Source organism: Ovis canadensis, chromosome 20 (genome assembly GCF_042477335.2).
Source record: "Ovis canadensis isolate MfBH-ARS-UI-01 breed Bighorn chromosome 20, ARS-UI_OviCan_v2, whole genome shotgun sequence".
NCBI classification, from domain to species: domain Eukaryota; kingdom Metazoa; phylum Chordata; class Mammalia; order Artiodactyla; family Bovidae; genus Ovis; species Ovis canadensis.
In genome coordinates, this window is record NC_091264.1 from 32,721,995 (window position 1) to 32,737,632 (window position 15,638).

The 15,638-nt window shown below is 55.6% G+C and overlaps 1 protein-coding gene across 9 annotated transcripts in view; it reads left to right on the plus strand.

Moving 5' to 3' along the window:
- TMEM63B (transmembrane protein 63B) overlaps positions 1-13,764 on the plus strand; it is a 26,295-nt gene extending 12,531 nt beyond the window's left edge. For 8 of the 9 annotated variants that reach the window (XM_069564609.1, XM_069564608.1, XM_069564611.1 and 5 more), the window contains 15 exons: positions 73-143; positions 5,206-5,286; positions 5,753-5,876; positions 6,466-6,599; positions 6,680-6,817; positions 6,959-7,112; positions 8,326-8,432; positions 8,659-8,745; positions 8,919-8,984; positions 10,171-10,333; positions 10,915-11,020; positions 12,007-12,174; positions 12,382-12,497; positions 12,595-12,675; positions 12,953-13,764. In XM_069564609.1, coding sequence (XP_069420710.1) covers positions 73-143; positions 5,206-5,286; positions 5,753-5,876; positions 6,466-6,599; positions 6,680-6,817; positions 6,959-7,112; positions 8,326-8,432; positions 8,659-8,745; positions 8,919-8,984; positions 10,171-10,333; positions 10,915-11,020; positions 12,007-12,174; positions 12,382-12,497; positions 12,595-12,675; positions 12,953-13,138 — 1,782 coding nt within the window. In that variant the 3' untranslated portion in view covers positions 13,139-13,764. Of the gene's footprint in view, positions 1-72; positions 144-5,205; positions 5,287-5,752; positions 5,877-6,465; positions 6,600-6,679; positions 6,818-6,958; positions 7,113-8,325; positions 8,433-8,658; positions 8,746-8,918; positions 8,985-10,170; positions 10,334-10,914; positions 11,284-12,006; positions 12,175-12,381; positions 12,498-12,594; positions 12,676-12,952 lie in introns of those variants that run through there. The other variant, XM_069564615.1, reaches the window with a different exon arrangement.
- Positions 13,765-15,638: the final 1,874 nt, after the last annotated feature.

Genomic DNA, 15,638 nt, shown 5'->3' on the forward strand with positions numbered 1-15,638 from the left:
GCTTCCCCGTTCCCCACCCCCTCTCTGAGGGTCAAGCCTCAGGAAGGCAAACTGGCCCCCTTCACTCCCCAGGTGAAGCGGACTCTCTTCATCAACGGAATCTCCAAATATGCAGAGTCAGAGAAGATCAAGAAGCATTTTGAGTGAGTAGCTCCTCCCCCTGTCCCCAACCCCAGGACCCGTGGACCCTTCTTTGCCTTCTTTCAGCTCCAAGAGCATCGTCGCGGGCCTCTCTCCTGGGGGGCTCAGGGGCTGTGGTACAGGGTAGGGGGTTATGCTAAGAAAGAATTCTGACTCCAACGTGTTGGGCTGGACTTCAGGTCCCTCAAAGAGCTGGAGAAATACTTGAAAAGTGAGTCCCTGGGCCTTTCCTCCTCCTGGCTTGAACCAGGTCATGGTTTGTTGACCCTGGGTCCACGGGCCCTTGAGGATGTGGCCTTCTCAGAATTGTGCATGGTGTTCTGGAGGCTGTGTGCACGCGGACTGGCAGGGAGAAGGTTCTCAGTTTTCAGTGCATCCTCAGGGAGCCCAGAAGAGCTGGGCTGCATGTTCTCTGAGGTGCTTTTTAGCCAGAAGTCTGTCTTAGTAAAGTGAAGGAAATTCACTTCCAGTGGCCAGAACAGTCTGTATACAGCATCTGTTCATCTGTCCACTCAGCGGTTGTTCTCAGGTGCTGCTGAGATCCATGTGGTGGCCTGGGGACTACAGAAATGAGTGCAAGACCATCGAGTTCTCAGGGCTTCACAGTGCGGAGGCCAGCTTTAGAGGCCAGTCTCTGGGGACAGTATTAGGAGTTGGCCGGAGGTCCTGACTAGGGCCATTGGTGGTCTGGATCAGGGCTCGGTCTCTGGTGAGGATCAGGATTTAGTGAGGTCGGTTGACCTGGATGAGCAGTCAGTTGTCCTGGATCAGGATGGGATTGGAGTCGGATCCCAGGCCCCTGTGTTACCGAATGACTGGTTTGTGACCAGGGTTTTTGAGTGAATCCTCCTTTTTATTCAACATGCATTTATTGGTCACCTTCTGTGTGCCAGGCATAAATCAATTAGAAACAAGTCCTGCCCTCCCACAGTTTACAGAACAACAGCTATAATTAGCTCATCAATCATTGGTCAGTATGAGAGAACAATTTGGGGTCCCATCTGGAGTTCAAGCTGTACTCAGCATTAGGGAGCAGGCTGGGTCAAGATTAAGGACAGTGTGTGCTGAGAATTAAGTGACATCTCTAATGTTACCATCCAAATGGAGTCAGCTGTCAACTTGTATAGACAAGTCCTTTAGTAACTTGTCTATACACAAGTATCTTTTTTTTTTTAATTGACCCTTTCTTTTATTTATGTATTTATTTGGTTGCACGGGGTCTTAGTTGTGGTATGTGGAATCTAGTTCCCTGACCAGGGATTGAACCCAGGCCCCATGCATTGGGAGCGCAGAGTCTTAGCCACTGGACCACCGCGGAAGTCCCAGAAACAGGTGTCTTTTGAGCAACTTGTGTCATACTAGAGCAGGAACCTGGGGGTATGGCAGGAAACCTGCCCTCGTCTGCTTATATTCTAATAGGGAGAACCAGATGGCAAAGAAATGACCTTGGCAGGTGGGGGTGGGTGCTTGGAAGAAAACCGGAGCGGGGAGAGGGGCAGAGGGCGGGGTGGTGGAGGGAGAGGGGCAGAGGGCGGGGTCATGGAGGGAGAGGGGCAGGGGGCGGGGTCATGGAGGGAGAGGGGCAGGGGGCGGGGTCGTGGAGGGAAAGGGGCAGGGGGCGGGGTCATGGAGGGTGCTGCCCTGATGGGGTGGACACCGGGGGCTCAGACAGGGTGGCCTTAGAGCAGAGCCCTTTGTGCACTGAGGGAATGAACCCTGTGAGTCAAGCATCCATGGATCCAGCACTCGTTTGTTGTATACCTACTATGTGCTTCGTCCCGGGGGACAAAGAAGAGCCAGACTAGTCATGGCGGTGAGGAACTCACAGTCCAAGGTGGCTGTTTCAGGGGTCAGTCTGTGGTATTGCTTAGGAAACAGCCCGATTGGCAAAAAGCATCCCAATATTGTAAAGTTAATTATGCTCCCATTAAAATAAATAAATTTATTTTTAAACATAAAATAAAACTAACAGTCAGGGGTACTCCCTGGTGGTCCAGAGGTTAAGAATCTGCCTTCCAGTTCAGGGGACGGAGGTTCAGTCCCTCACTGGGGAATTAAGATTGCACATGCTATGTGGCAACTAGGCCCATGCACCGTAATTGGAGAGCCCTCCCACTACACTGCAACAAAGACTCGATGCAGCCAAATAAATTAATTAAATAAAAATAATGTAAAAATAAAAAAGGAAAATAATGTAAAAAAATTATTGATCAGGCTATAAGCAGGGGGTTTGGGGAGACTGCAGTCCTCACTGGAGTTTTTAGCATCATGGTGAGCAGTATTTCATTGACTCATCCATTCAGCACAGGACAGTGGGTGTTTATTGAGCACCTACTATGTGAAGGCTGTTGACCATGTGAGGGCTGTTGACCCAGCACCTGGGTATATGGTGCTGAGCAGGAGGCAGCCCTCATCCGTGTGGAGGCCCTGCTAGTTGTCAGTATCCACCAGGGTCTGGGTTCCAGGCCTGGGGTCTATCTGGATTGGAAGACTAACCCAGAAGAATCAGGGGATAACCTGTGTGCAAAATCAGGGAACCTGCGTGGGAGGGATTAGGGGATTAGAGATTAGCTGGGTGAAAATGAGGACTTAGCCTGCCACAGGGCTGACAGCCCTTCTAAAGATGAACCTAAAATGGTTTGAGCCACAGCAGTATCAGGGGGCTTCCCAGGTGGCGCAGTGGTAAAGAATCTACCTGCCAGTGCAGGAGATGCAAGAGACCTGGGTTCGATCCCTGGGTGGGGAAGATCCCCTGGAGAAGGGAATGGCAGCTCACTCCAGTATTCTTGCCTGGGAAATCCCACGGACAGAGCAGCCTGACACTCTGTAGTCCATGGGGTCGCAATGTGTCAGACACAACTGAGCATGCACCCACAATTCTAATCCTATATCCAGTGTCAGGGGAAGAGTCCGGAGCCTCCTAGGAAGTGCCTTTCAAGGACACCATCCCAGATTTAAGTTCCCAAATTCTCATGGGTTTGTGAGGTCCATCTTGTTATTTTAGAATCATGTCTCCACATCTTTAACACTTGGTATTTCCTTCTTTAAATATTAAATAAACCAAAAAAAGGCAGGACCTCTATCTAGATTAGGGATTAGGCTCAGGGAGAGCAGTGTGTGATCAGGATGAAAACAGAAGTATTCCTCCACGCAGGCTGTAAGCCTCCCTCAAGCCCTACTGGGTACCAGCTTCTGAAAGTCTGGTCAGTCTCAAGTCAAGGTGGAGTCAACCTGGGCTCATGGTTAGAGGGTCAGTCTTGGGTCTGGGTTATCCATCAGTGGGTCAGGATAAAGGAGCAGTCTCTGGTCAGTGTTAAGAGGTCAATCTCAGGTTTCAGGATCAACCTCTGGTGCCGGGGTCCAGCCCGGGTGGATCCAGGGAATTTGAAGGGTGGACGGCGTTGGTGTGGAAAGACTTGTTTATTGATTGATATAAGATTAGATTAAGAAACTATAGTGTAGTAGGAAGATTAAGTGGAGGAAGAGGGCTGAATAGCTTGGTTTACGCGGAAGACCAATAAAATTCCAGACAAGGAATTTGCACCATCTACGTTGGGCCACCGGCGCCCGCTTGAATATCTAAGGGTGCCTCGCCTTAAGCTCCCTTTCGCGCGGGTCTTAACAGCCAGGGCAAGTAACTAGACCTGGCAAGCCTCTGCGCCCCAGGTGGAGATTCAGCCTGAAATTAAAGTAAAGAGCAGAGAGAGGGAAAGGGAGAGAAGAAGAGAGAGAGAAAGACACGGGGGGAGCCAGATTCCCAAGAAACCAGGCCGAGAGACTAGTTCGAGAAGCTGGTCCGAGAAACTGGTCCCATCCTTTGTTGTTCAGAAGGCCTTTTATACTTTTGATAAAACATGGAGATCAATGGGTAACACAAAATTATGTAGCGTTCGCAACCCAGATTCTTTCCGTATATCATTTTGTATACAAAAGGTCTCAGGTGATTTACATTATCTTCTGGCCAAGAGGCTTGTTAACACTTTTTGGCTCTCTTCCTTAATGAATGTTAATTTTGTTTCCCCTGAAGTGTTTTTCTTTAATCTACATCTCCTTAAAGCGCTAAAGTTACATCTCTATAGAACAAAGGCGCAGTGGGTTATAACAAAGAAGGTACTTAACTCAAAGATCTAATGTTGCTAATACCAGGTCTACTACTTGTTTTTCTATATACCAACTATATCTAAAAATAAAGGATATGAAAATTCAACAGCAAGCATTGACTCAACAAATGAAACTTTTAATCAGTCCTATTCTAAAGATTTTGACTCCTCGGAAGCTCCTATATTCCTAGGATGTTTTCAGCTTCCTGTGCCTCCTGCGGTCAGGAGGCCTCAAACAATCACATGCGCAGTTGTACGGAGTCCTGCAGGCAGGCTAGAAAGCCGTCAGAGGGGTTTTTGGATTGAAACACTCTTTCAAATGCAGAAGACAAAAGCCCTGAATTGACTTTTTCCAGAAAATGTCAGAAGAGTGGAAAAGCAGAGCACAACAACCGGCAGATTTTTGTTGGGGTACATGCTTAGGAATTTCCAGAGGGGCCCCTGAAGTCTGAGCACGCCTTGCGTATGTCAGCTTCCTTCCTCATGACCTTGTCACGGGCGAGATTCCTCACACTGGCTCCCAGCACTCTGGTCATTTTTGCACCAGAGACCATTCTGCCGCCCAGGGCTGTGAGCTGGTTAGGATCAGCTGATGGTCAAGGCTAAGTGTTGAACTGTCGCCAGGCCTCCTGGGAACAGGGTTAAGAGAACAACCAAGACTAAAGGCAGTTTCTCTCCACGTAAAGTCCCCAGCCCCAGACAGGCATCAGACCACAACTGTGGTGTCCCCAGCGCCCTGTGAGTATGCGCTCTCATCTGGGTCCGTGCACACTCCCCCCACGCAGATGAACAGGAGGAGCAATTTCATTAAGTTTTATTCTTGGGAACTGTCGTCTTTGCAGACTCAGAAAGAGGGGGCTTGAACTGGGGCTGTGTGTCTTGAAGGGGATGGGGTCATGGAGGAAAGCTGGGGACATGCTGGGGGCAAGGTCCCTGCTAAGCGTGATGGTGGACTGTGTTTCAGGGAGGCCTACCCCAACTGCACGGTTCTGGAAGCCCGCCCGTGTTACAACGTAGCTCGTCTGATGTTCCTCGATGCAGAGAGGTAGTGGGGCTGGGGGTGGGAGGGCAACATCAGAGGTCCCCCTGCCCACTGCAGGGGGCATCTTGGCTGCCACTTAGGAGTCTGGCTCCCCTTCCAGTTGTTTCCCAGGGCGTCTGATTTTAATTTACCCCTGGAGCGCTTGTCAGTTTAGCTCTGGAAAGAGCAAATCCTGGAGGTTGGAGAAAGGGATTCCATTGTCCCCCCCACCCCCACCCCATTTGAGGACGTACCCTTCCTCTGCTACAGTGTGAGAAATTTAGGCTATGGGAAGAACTTCTGGCCCTCAGGGGATGGTGGGGAGACCCTGGACTGGGGATATGTCTGAACCATGCACCCTAAGCAAACCCAAGAGCACAGTGGCTCTTGTGCTTGGGGAGTGGACTCCATGACCTCCGAGCTGGGCCACCTACCCATCCTCCAGCAGACCCAGCTGGGCGGTGGGTGACCGGGCACCTGGGTCCCACAGAAAGAAGGCCGAGCGGGGAAAACTCTACTTCACAAACCTCCAGAGCAAGGACAACGTCCCCACCATGATCAACCCCAAGCCTTGTGGCCATCTGTGCTGCTGTGTGGTGCGTGGCTGCGAGCAGGTATGGGGCATCCTGGGCTCGGCTCAGGCCTCAGGGCCCCCCGGCCAGGGTGGGTGGGAGGCCCTGGGGAGGCAGGTCACAACAGAGATGGATGCATCTCCCAGTTAGGCCTGTCCTACAACCTTAGGAACACCCAAACACACAAGCAGGCCTTGCACATAAATACCCCAAGGTCGAGAGGTCCCAGAGGAAGCAGAGCTGGGGTGAGGACCGCGGGCAGGGGCAGCCCCTCCCATCTGTTCCTACATCCTGGATGCCGTAGTCCCACTGTTGGGCCTGTTCCCTGTACCTACAGCAACCAAGGTTTCAAAACCCAAATCAGGAGAGGTCAGCTAAGAGGCCAACTTGCTGAATTTACTAGCTCTGGCTTTCAGCAAGTTTCTGGATCACTCCGTGCGTGCCTCAGTTTCCTCATCTGTAAATACAGGGCTGCTTGTACCCACCTCTCGGGGTGCTTGTGAGGAGAAGCGAGTGAACGGAGAGCTTAAGGCCGTGCCCAGGCTGCAGTCGGCTCCGGGCGGGGCCTTTGGGTGAAGGGAGGGGACCGGCGGCTTGACCGAGGCCCCACCTCGCTCGTCCGTCCTGGCAGGTGGAGGCCATCGAGTACTACACAAAGCTGGAGCAGAAGCTGAAGGAGGATTACAAGCGGGAGAAGGAGAAAGTGAACGAGAAGCCGCTTGGCATGGCCTTCGTCACCTTCCACAACGAGACCATCACGGCCATGTGAGACCCGCCCGCCCGCCCCAGCCCCGAGGGGCCGGCTGGGGCTCTGGGTCCCCGGTAACCGTGCCCCCCTCCCCCAGCATCCTGAAGGACTTCAACGTGTGTAAGTGCCAGGGCTGCACGTGCCGCGGGGAGCCCCGCTCCTCGTCCTGCAGCGAGTCCCTGCACATCTCCAACTGGACCGTGTCCTACGCCCCCGACCCCCAGAACATCTACTGGTGAGCGGAGGGGGATGGCGCCGGCGTGGTTCCGTGGGGCCAGTAGGGCCCACAGTGGGGCACGGGAGGAGACGGAGGTCCTAGGTGTCTCTGGGGTCGGGTCAGGCATCCGGCCCCAAAGTGACGCCTCCACCCTCCCAGGGAGCACCTCTCCATCCGTGGCTTCATCTGGTGGCTCCGCTGCCTGGTCATCAATGTCGTCCTCTTCATCCTGCTCTTCTTCCTCACCACCCCGGCCATCATCATCACCACCATGGACAAGTTCAACGTCACCAAGCCTGTGGAGTACCTCAATGTAAGGCCCACACCCCAACCCTCCACACTGTGTGCCAAGACACAGACCCCCTGCCCAGTCTAGCTCTTGTCCTGCTTTTCCAGCCCAGCCCCGCTAAGAAGGTCCCACATGACCATGGGTTGCAGACCCCTCTGTGCTCTTCCCTCGGGCTCCGTGCCACCTTTCGCCAGGAGAGGCCTCCCTCGGTTCACACTCACCTAGAGGGGCTCTCCAGGAAGAGAGAGCCTGGGTCCATCCCTAACTAATCATGTGACCTCAAACCAAGTCCTTCTCCGCTCAATCTCTCCAACCAAAGCGTCAAGGGCCAGACCAGATCCTTGGCCTCCAAACTTGGATTCTGATGCCTTTTATCCAACGAAATTGTACATGAAACTCAGTGTGGAAAAGCGAGGTCGCTCAGATGGCAGTGGTGGCAGTAGGGGGGAAGCTTCTGCTACTCCATCCTCACTCCCCCACAAGCCTCCTGGGAACCTCAAAGTTCATAAGACGGCACTTTGACAATCACTGGGTGATAACAGCATGATAGATAAGACCCAGGCTGCCTGCGTTCAAATCCACCCCCCACTCGTACTTCTTACTATCTCATTTATTGAATTTCATTTTGCCTCAGTTTACTCATTTTTAAAATGGGGTAATATCAGTATTGTAAGAATTAATACATGAAAAGTACATGATCAAAAAAAAGACCATCATCAGTGCTTGGCACATAGTGGGTGTTCAGAAATGCTAACTGCTAATACAGTTCACGCAGGGATTGTACAGATGGCCCTGGCCCCCAGAGGTTCTGGGCTTATCTATTCATTTGGCTGCGTCGGGTCTTAGTTGTGGCACGCTGGAGCTTCATTGCGTCACGCGGGGTCTGCCGTTGCGGTGCGCAGATTCTCTGGTTGTGGTGCACAAGACTCGGTAGTTGCAGGATGTGGACTCTCTGGTTGTGGCACTTGCTCTCCAGAGCATGCAGGCTTTCAGTTCCTCTGAGGCATGTGGGATCTTAGTTCGCCAATCAGGGACTGAACTTGGTACTGCACTGCAAGGTGTGGTAGGACTTCCACCAGGGAAGTCGCAATGTTCTGGACTTCCAATGAGGCCCTGGGAGCTGGGGGCAGGGGGAGGGGGGCCCGGGGCTCAGTGGAGGAGGGGGGCAGGTAAGCCACGCCAGCTGGGCCTACTAGACCACCCCTACCTGACACATCCTCCCCGCTGCCCTCTGCAGAACCCCATCATCACCCAGTTCTTCCCCACCCTGCTGCTGTGGTGCTTCTCGGCCCTGCTCCCCACCATCGTCTACTACTCTGCCTTCTTTGAAGCCCACTGGACACGGTGAGACAACACCCCTCTACACCCACATAGTGACACTCCTGGGTGTACGCCCCCCACCTTCAGACCCCCCACGCCCTGGGCAGTCCCAGAGCTGGCAGGGGAGGGATGCTGACTGGGATCCTCACCTTGGGAAGGCCCCCTCCTTCCCAGGGCACCCTCCTGGGACTGCAGGAGCTTGGGGGAGCAGGCACGGGGCTGGCTCGCCTGACCTCTGCCCCCACCCCAGCTCCGGTGAGAACAGGACCACCATGCACAAGTGCTACACCTTCCTCATCTTCATGGTGCTGCTCCTGCCCTCGCTGGGACTGAGCAGGTGGGTTTTGGAGGAAGGGGTGGGAGCTGGGGTGGGGGACGGCGAGAGGGGGAGCAGCCAGGGGCCCCAGGTCTGGGGCACGTCCTCAGAGCTCGTGGATGGGACGCTCCCTCCTCTGGTGTTCTGGCTACTCCAGCCCCCAACACCTCCATCTCCTTTCCTCCCCTCCCCAGCCTGGACCTCTTCTTCCGCTGGCTCTTTGACAAGAAATTCTTGGCTGAGGCAGCCATCCGGTTTGAGTGAGTGACCAGGGTCCCCAGGGAGGAGACCAGATTGGGGGGTGGGTATTTCCCCCGTCGGAGGGTGCAGCAAAGCTCTCACCCCTGCAGTGGGGAGGAAGAGGGGCTTTTATCATGGTCAAGCATCCCAAAGGTCGCCCCCAGAGGCTGTCTCGGGTGCATACATGGGATGTCCAAGGGTCTATGTTGGGAACCACTCTGGATTCTGAGGTCACCCTTAGGGTATATTTGGGGCTTTGGGGCTTACACTCAGGGGGGTTTCTATGGTGGGCTCTGGGGCTTGTATCCTGGGACTAACCGTGGGAGCTGGAGCTTCACCCAGGGGGTTTGGAAAGGTCTATAGTGGGATCTTGGTTGTGCTGTGGGAATGACATGAGGGTTCCTAGGGGACTCCATGAAGGTCTCATGTGCCAACCCTTTGAGCCTCTCTGGAAGGCTCTTGAGCTCACACCTCACTCAGAATGACCACGGAGGACTCTGGGGCTCACACCTTGGGGTGTTTCTGGCACAAGCTCTGGGAACACCACTGAAGTCTCAGGCTGTGTGACTGCAGTTCTCTATGGGGTCCCTTCCCTGGAAATCCCTGTGAAGGGGTCTTGGGGGACATGTGCCATGGCTTTTTATGGGGGAGCAGGTTCTAGGGGTCTTGCTCTAGGCCATCTGTAGTCACCTTGGGCTCACATTTGGGGTGTCATGGGTACTGACAAAGGTCCCTGGGCTCCCCCCCTCTGAAGACTTCCGGGGGAGGGTCTCTGGAGCTGAGTTCTGGGGGTGTCGGAGGCTCACACTCTGGGGGTTACTCTGGGTTGAATTAAGATCTAAGGCAGGGAGCCTTCGGGGTGTTCCTGGGGCTCACAGGGAGGGAGGGGGATGGCCGTGGAGATCTCCAGAATCATACCCTGAACGCTGGTCTCTCCAGGGGTCTCTAGCACTCTCTCCAGGGGTCTCTATGTGGCGCAAGTTCTAGGGGCGCCTCTGGGCTCACACACACTGAGGTTATCTTCCACTTACTTTGGAGGCATCTGGGGGTTCACATTCAGGGGGCTCAGAGACATGGGTGCTTTGAGGGCTCAGCTGGAGGGTCCACGTGGAAAAAGGCACCTTAGGGGTGCTGGCACGCTGGCAGTGGGTAGGGGGGCCTCTGGGTCCCCCAAGAGTGCAGACCTGGAGCACCTGGTGCCCGCAGATGCGTGTTCCTGCCGGACAACGGCGCCTTCTTCGTGAACTACGTCATTGCCTCCGCCTTTATCGGCAACGCCATGGACCTGCTGCGCATCCCGGGCCTGCTCATGTACATGATCCGGCTCTGCCTGGCGCGCTCGGCCGCCGAGAGGCGCAACGTGAAGCGGGTAGGGCCGCCCGGGGCTGCCGCGGCGCGCACAGCACCCCCTGGTGGCCCAACCGGAAACTGCAGCAGCCGTGCTAGAGTGTGGGGGCCCCAGGGGGCCGGGACCTGGGGAGCCGAGTTCCGTGGCCCTCAGTCTCCCCCTTCCCGTCTGGGGCCTCAGTTTTCCCTTGCGTACAGTGACAAAGCGTAGCTAACCCTGAAGGCCCCTCCAGTTCTGCCAATCTAGTGTTCTGTGATGGGAACTGGGGGAGGTCTGGATCTAGACCCAGGGTCCCTCTGCCCTAATCCCACACAGAGGGCTCTGGGCATCCAATTCCCAAGCCCACCAACCGGCCAGCCCCTCATCCCTCGAAGGCCCCATCACTGTACCCACCCTGACCTCCGTCTCAGCCACAGCCCCTCTCTCTCCATCAGCTTCGCCCTGCCCTGCCCTGCCCTGGACACTGGGTTCCCTTCCCACCCCCAGCTTCTTTTCTGGCCCCAGAGTTCCTGTCCCTTTCCCTCCTGCCACCTGCCTGAGCCCCTCCAGTCTTCCCCTCCTCTCCCCTCCCTGAGCCACCCTCCTGCCCATCTCCCCCCCAGCATCAGGCCTACGAGTTCCAGTTTGGCGCAGCCTACGCTTGGATGATGTGCGTCTTCACGGTGGTCATGACCTACAGTATCACCTGCCCCATCATCGTGCCCTTCGGTAGGCACCGCCGCGCCGGGACCTGGGCCCTGCTCGGGGGGACCCAGGACCTCTCCCGCTCCACTCTAGCAAGGCAGGCCACCCGAGTGGACAGGGCCCTGGCTGGGAGACCGGCCCCTCGGGCCTCCCGCCTGGTCCCTGGCTCAGTCTGGGGCTCAGCCTGTGGGGGAGGAGGGTAAAGCCATCTCAGCTCAGGCTGGCTTTGGCCAGTGTGCTGGACCCCTGGGTGACATGTCCCCAACACGACCATATTCCCTCATACCAGTGCCTTCATGCAAGTGGGTATACATGGACAGAGAGCACATGCCTACTGAGGAGTCTACACGCACACACAGTTGTACGCAGGATCCACAGGCACACTTGGACACAGCCCTGTACACTCGGGAAAGACTTTTGGGTTTCAGGGAGGGTTTGGGTCCTTACCACTCATGGAAATACCCTGCTGTAGCCGCACCTTGTAACCTCGGCAAGTCCCTCTTCTTTCTGAAAAAATTAAGCAGTTTCTCTTCACCCCCATCATTCCCCTCATCTATCCTTTCCCCCCACTAACACCCTAATCCATTCACCACCCTCCCTGGTTATTGAAGGCTCCAGACTCCCAAACTAACCACCTTGTCCCCATTTGAAATGTCCCATTCCCTCAACCTCCAGGAAGAGAGACCTGACCACCTAACTTACACTCCTCTGTTTAGAGTCAGGGATAGGAAAAAGACAACATGCAGGAAGGTGCTTGCTGACCCAAACCAGTAGCTTCCTGCCAGTGAATTCCTGGTGAGGGGTTTCAGAGTGAGGGGGTTGAAGCAGGGGAAGCTGGGGTTCCGTGCTCCTGCAAGGGGCTTGGGGCTCTATTCTCTGCTGGGCCTGGGGCAGAAGAAGAAGGGGGCCAGCCCTCCAGTGACCTTGAAAGGCCCGGGACAAGCCATGACAGCCACACGCAGGCCCGGCAGCGCTGGTTCCGAGGTCAGGGCCGGTGTGGCTTCCCCCAGGGCTCATGTACATGCTGCTGAAGCACCTGGTAGACAGGTACAATCTCTACTACGCCTACCTGCCGGCCAAGCTGGACAAGAAGATCCACTCGGGCGCTGTCAACCAGGTGGTGGCCGCGCCCATCCTCTGCCTGTTCTGGCTGCTGTTCTTCTCCACCATGCGCACGGGTGAGGGCCACCCCCACCCTTGGAGGCCGGGGCGAGGGCAGAAGACCCTCCCGCCAGGGTGCAGGCAGAGCAGGCCCCCGGGGGTGGGGTGGGGGTGTCGCAGGCTAGGGTCCTGGGCGAAGCCGCAGTATATGGGAGCAGAAGTCCCTGGGAGGGGGCCTGGAGGAGAGGTCGCAGCCCTTTCTCTGTCCTCCCACCCCAACCCAGGGTTTCTAGCCCCGACGTCCATGTTCACATTCGTTGTCCTGGTGATCACCATTGTCGTCTGTCTCTGCCACGTCTGCTTCGGACACTTCAAATACCTCAGTGCCCACAACTACAAGGTAGGGACGAGGGAGCAGGGAGGCGGCCCAGGGCGGAGTCCACCCGCTGGGGCAAGGGCCTGGCCCCTCACCCGCTGACTCTTCTGGGCCCCTCAAGATTGAGCACACGGAGACAGATTCCGTGGACCCCAGAAGCAATGGACGGCCCCCCAATGCTGCCGCTGTCCCCAAATCTGCGGTGAGTGCCCCGCCCCCGCCACGGCCAAGCGCGGGGTGGGGGAAGCATGGCTTCCTCAGGAGGCTGGGTGTCCTGTCAGCCATCCAGGAAAGCGGGAGCCTGTCCCAGAGCCCGGGGATGGGGTGGGGATCTGGTTCCACCAGCTGGGGGCTCTGCTCCTTGTCCCCTTGGAAGGAGAGCTGCTGCCCCTCCCCCACAGGCCGGGAGACCCCCTCCCGGTTCCCCCCAGGGGCCCCCCCGCTGTCCGCGCTCACACCACCCCCTTCTCCTCCTTCAGAAATACATCGCTCAGGTGCTGCAGGACTCAGAAGTTGACGGGGACGGGGCTCCCGGGAGCTCGGGGGACGAGCCCCCGTCGTCCTCCTCCCAAGACGAGGAGCTGCTCATGCAGCCTGACGGCCTCACGGACACAGACTTCCAGTCTTGTGAGGACAGCCTCATAGAGAACGAGATCCGCCAGTAAGGGAAGGGAGGGCCCTGGCGGCCACGCCCTGCCCCCGCCCGCCCGGCCCCCACGGACACTAAAAACAAAACGCTAATAATTTATTAGATCTAAAGCCCCTTCCTTCCCCATCCCCTGCTTTCATTAAGGTATTTAAACCTGGGGACTTCACCGCTCTCCCCCACCACGGAGGGAGGGTGGGCGGGAACTCCCCCCCAACCTCAGTGAGGAGAGCCCCGAGCCGGCCCCGGGGCAAAGAGGGGTGTGGACAGGGTTCCCCCAGATCAGTACCCCCCGGGCTAGTAGTATGATCAGGAAAGGGTTAATGAGAGCCAAGAGGGGTACCTGGTGCCATGGCTGGAGACCTGGTGGGGGCAGACGGACCAGGGGCTGCCCCCTCCAGTTCTTACCTCCCCTCCCCCCAAGTCCCGCTGGGATCTAGCACCCCAGGGAAGTGGAACCTCCAGCCCCTAGGGGGTTGCATGAGAGGGGAGAGGGTGCTGAGCGGGAGGAAAGAGTCCAACCCTGAGCCAGGGGGACTGACCTGGGGGTGGGGGGTGGGCATGGCTGACACTGGAAAATGGGATTTTGCACTGGTTTTTTTGTTGTTGTTTTTTTTTTCCTTTAAAATAAAAATGAAAAGCTCCGAGGCTCTGATTTGTGTTGCTGCCCTGTACTCGTGGCTGGGGTCCAACTATCTTCTCTTGGTCTGGAGGACCTGCAAGATCAGCATCTCCACATGACCTGGGCAAGAGACTCCCGGTGTGTAGTCTCGGCATCTCCATCAGGGAGAGGAGAGGGTTCACCATGCCAACCTCCCCAGCACCCTCCCCTTGCACCCATGTACCCCCCCCCGCCCCGCCCCTGCCACCTGCCCTGAGGAAACTGTGGGACCTTTCAGACGGGAACAGGGACCCGGGCCTACACTCTAAATCACCAAGATGGACACAAATAGGACAGAAATTCAGGGTAGAAAGGCCAGGGAGAGCCACAGATTCCACGCTGGTCCAGGAAGTCTTCCTAGAGGAGGAAGATTCCAGGACAGCTGTTTCCAAAAACAGATTCTTAGCAGGCTGCTCTGGAGGAGGAAAAGTAAGAAAATAAGGCCACAGGAAGGGACCAAGTATTGTCATTCTTACTTGTCATTGTTGATGCCATTTACCAAGTGGTTGTTATGTGCCTGAAATTATACTAAGTGACTTCTATCCTTCTTAAAGCATTCATTCAGAGCTTGCTGTGAGGTCAGGCGTGGGTTTGCTGTGAGAATTGTATGAGATAATATATGTCAGGTGCCCACTTGGCCCAGCGCCTGGCACAAGGTAAACACCCCCATAAATGTCAACTGTAATTAATACTATGCTCATTAATAGGACCTACAGAGCAGGTGTGGTTTTCCTTGTTTTATGGGAAAGGATGCAGGCTCAGAGAGGGTGTGGGGTTTGCCCAAGGATACCAGCCTGGGAGGGATCTTGGAAATGTTCTCCTGAGCATCTCAGTGAACTGGCCCCCAGCCCATCTGTCCCTTCCCCAGTAGTGCCCCCAGACAGACCCTCCAGTTCAAAACTGATCCATCCTCTAAGATCCAACTCAAATTCATCTTCTCTAGCAAATTTCCCGTGAGCATTCTGCTCCACATCCCCTCCAGAGGCCCGCAATGGACACAGTGTGTACAACAAGAGCCAGAGGACCTGGACTCCAGTCCTGGTTCCGTCACTCACTCGCTGTGTGTCCCCAGGGGACCTGCCTCTCCTCTCTGAATCTGTTTCCTCATCAGTAAACTCAGGGAGCATGACCAGGTGACTCCTAAGGCCCTGAAGCATCCTACACACCTGCCACCCACTGCCCACCAAGAGGACCCAGAAAGCAAGAAAGCAAGTCAAACAACTCCCAGAGGGGAGAGGAGACCTCAGAGGAGGCAGAGAAGGAGGAAGAAATGAGTACCCCAAGGGCCTGCAGACTGTCACCAAGAAATGGCCAACAGCGAGGACAGCAGACAGTGGAAAGCCTGATAAAGACTGCCTGTATGTCCTGTATGTCAGACCTGCAAATGTGGGAAATGTGTACCCCAGGGGTAACCCAAAGTCCTGAGGGGCTGGAGCTGCTGCTGGGCCAAGGGATTGGGGAAACCAACCAGTCAGCTGCTGGATGAGCAGAAATTGGCTGAGTTTCCAGCAGGGGCGCAGTTTCCAGTGGTCCCCTGAGGCTGCAAAGGGCGTCTCACCCTTGATCCTTCCATCAAACCATCCTGAGGACCTACTATGCACCAGTGACACAGTGAGGGGCAAGGCTGCCTCCTGGGCATCCACAACCCAGAGGACAAGACAGATAGAGATGGAAGTGCTCACTAGGTCTAGCACTGTTCTAGCACTTTCTATGAGTGACCTCAGAGATAACTGAATTCCGTGCCAGGCCACCACAACAAAGCAAATATCACAGTAAATCAAGTCACAAATTTGGGTTCCCAGTACACAGGCTGTATATTGTCACCCTGCTTATTTAACTTCTATGCGGAGTACATCAT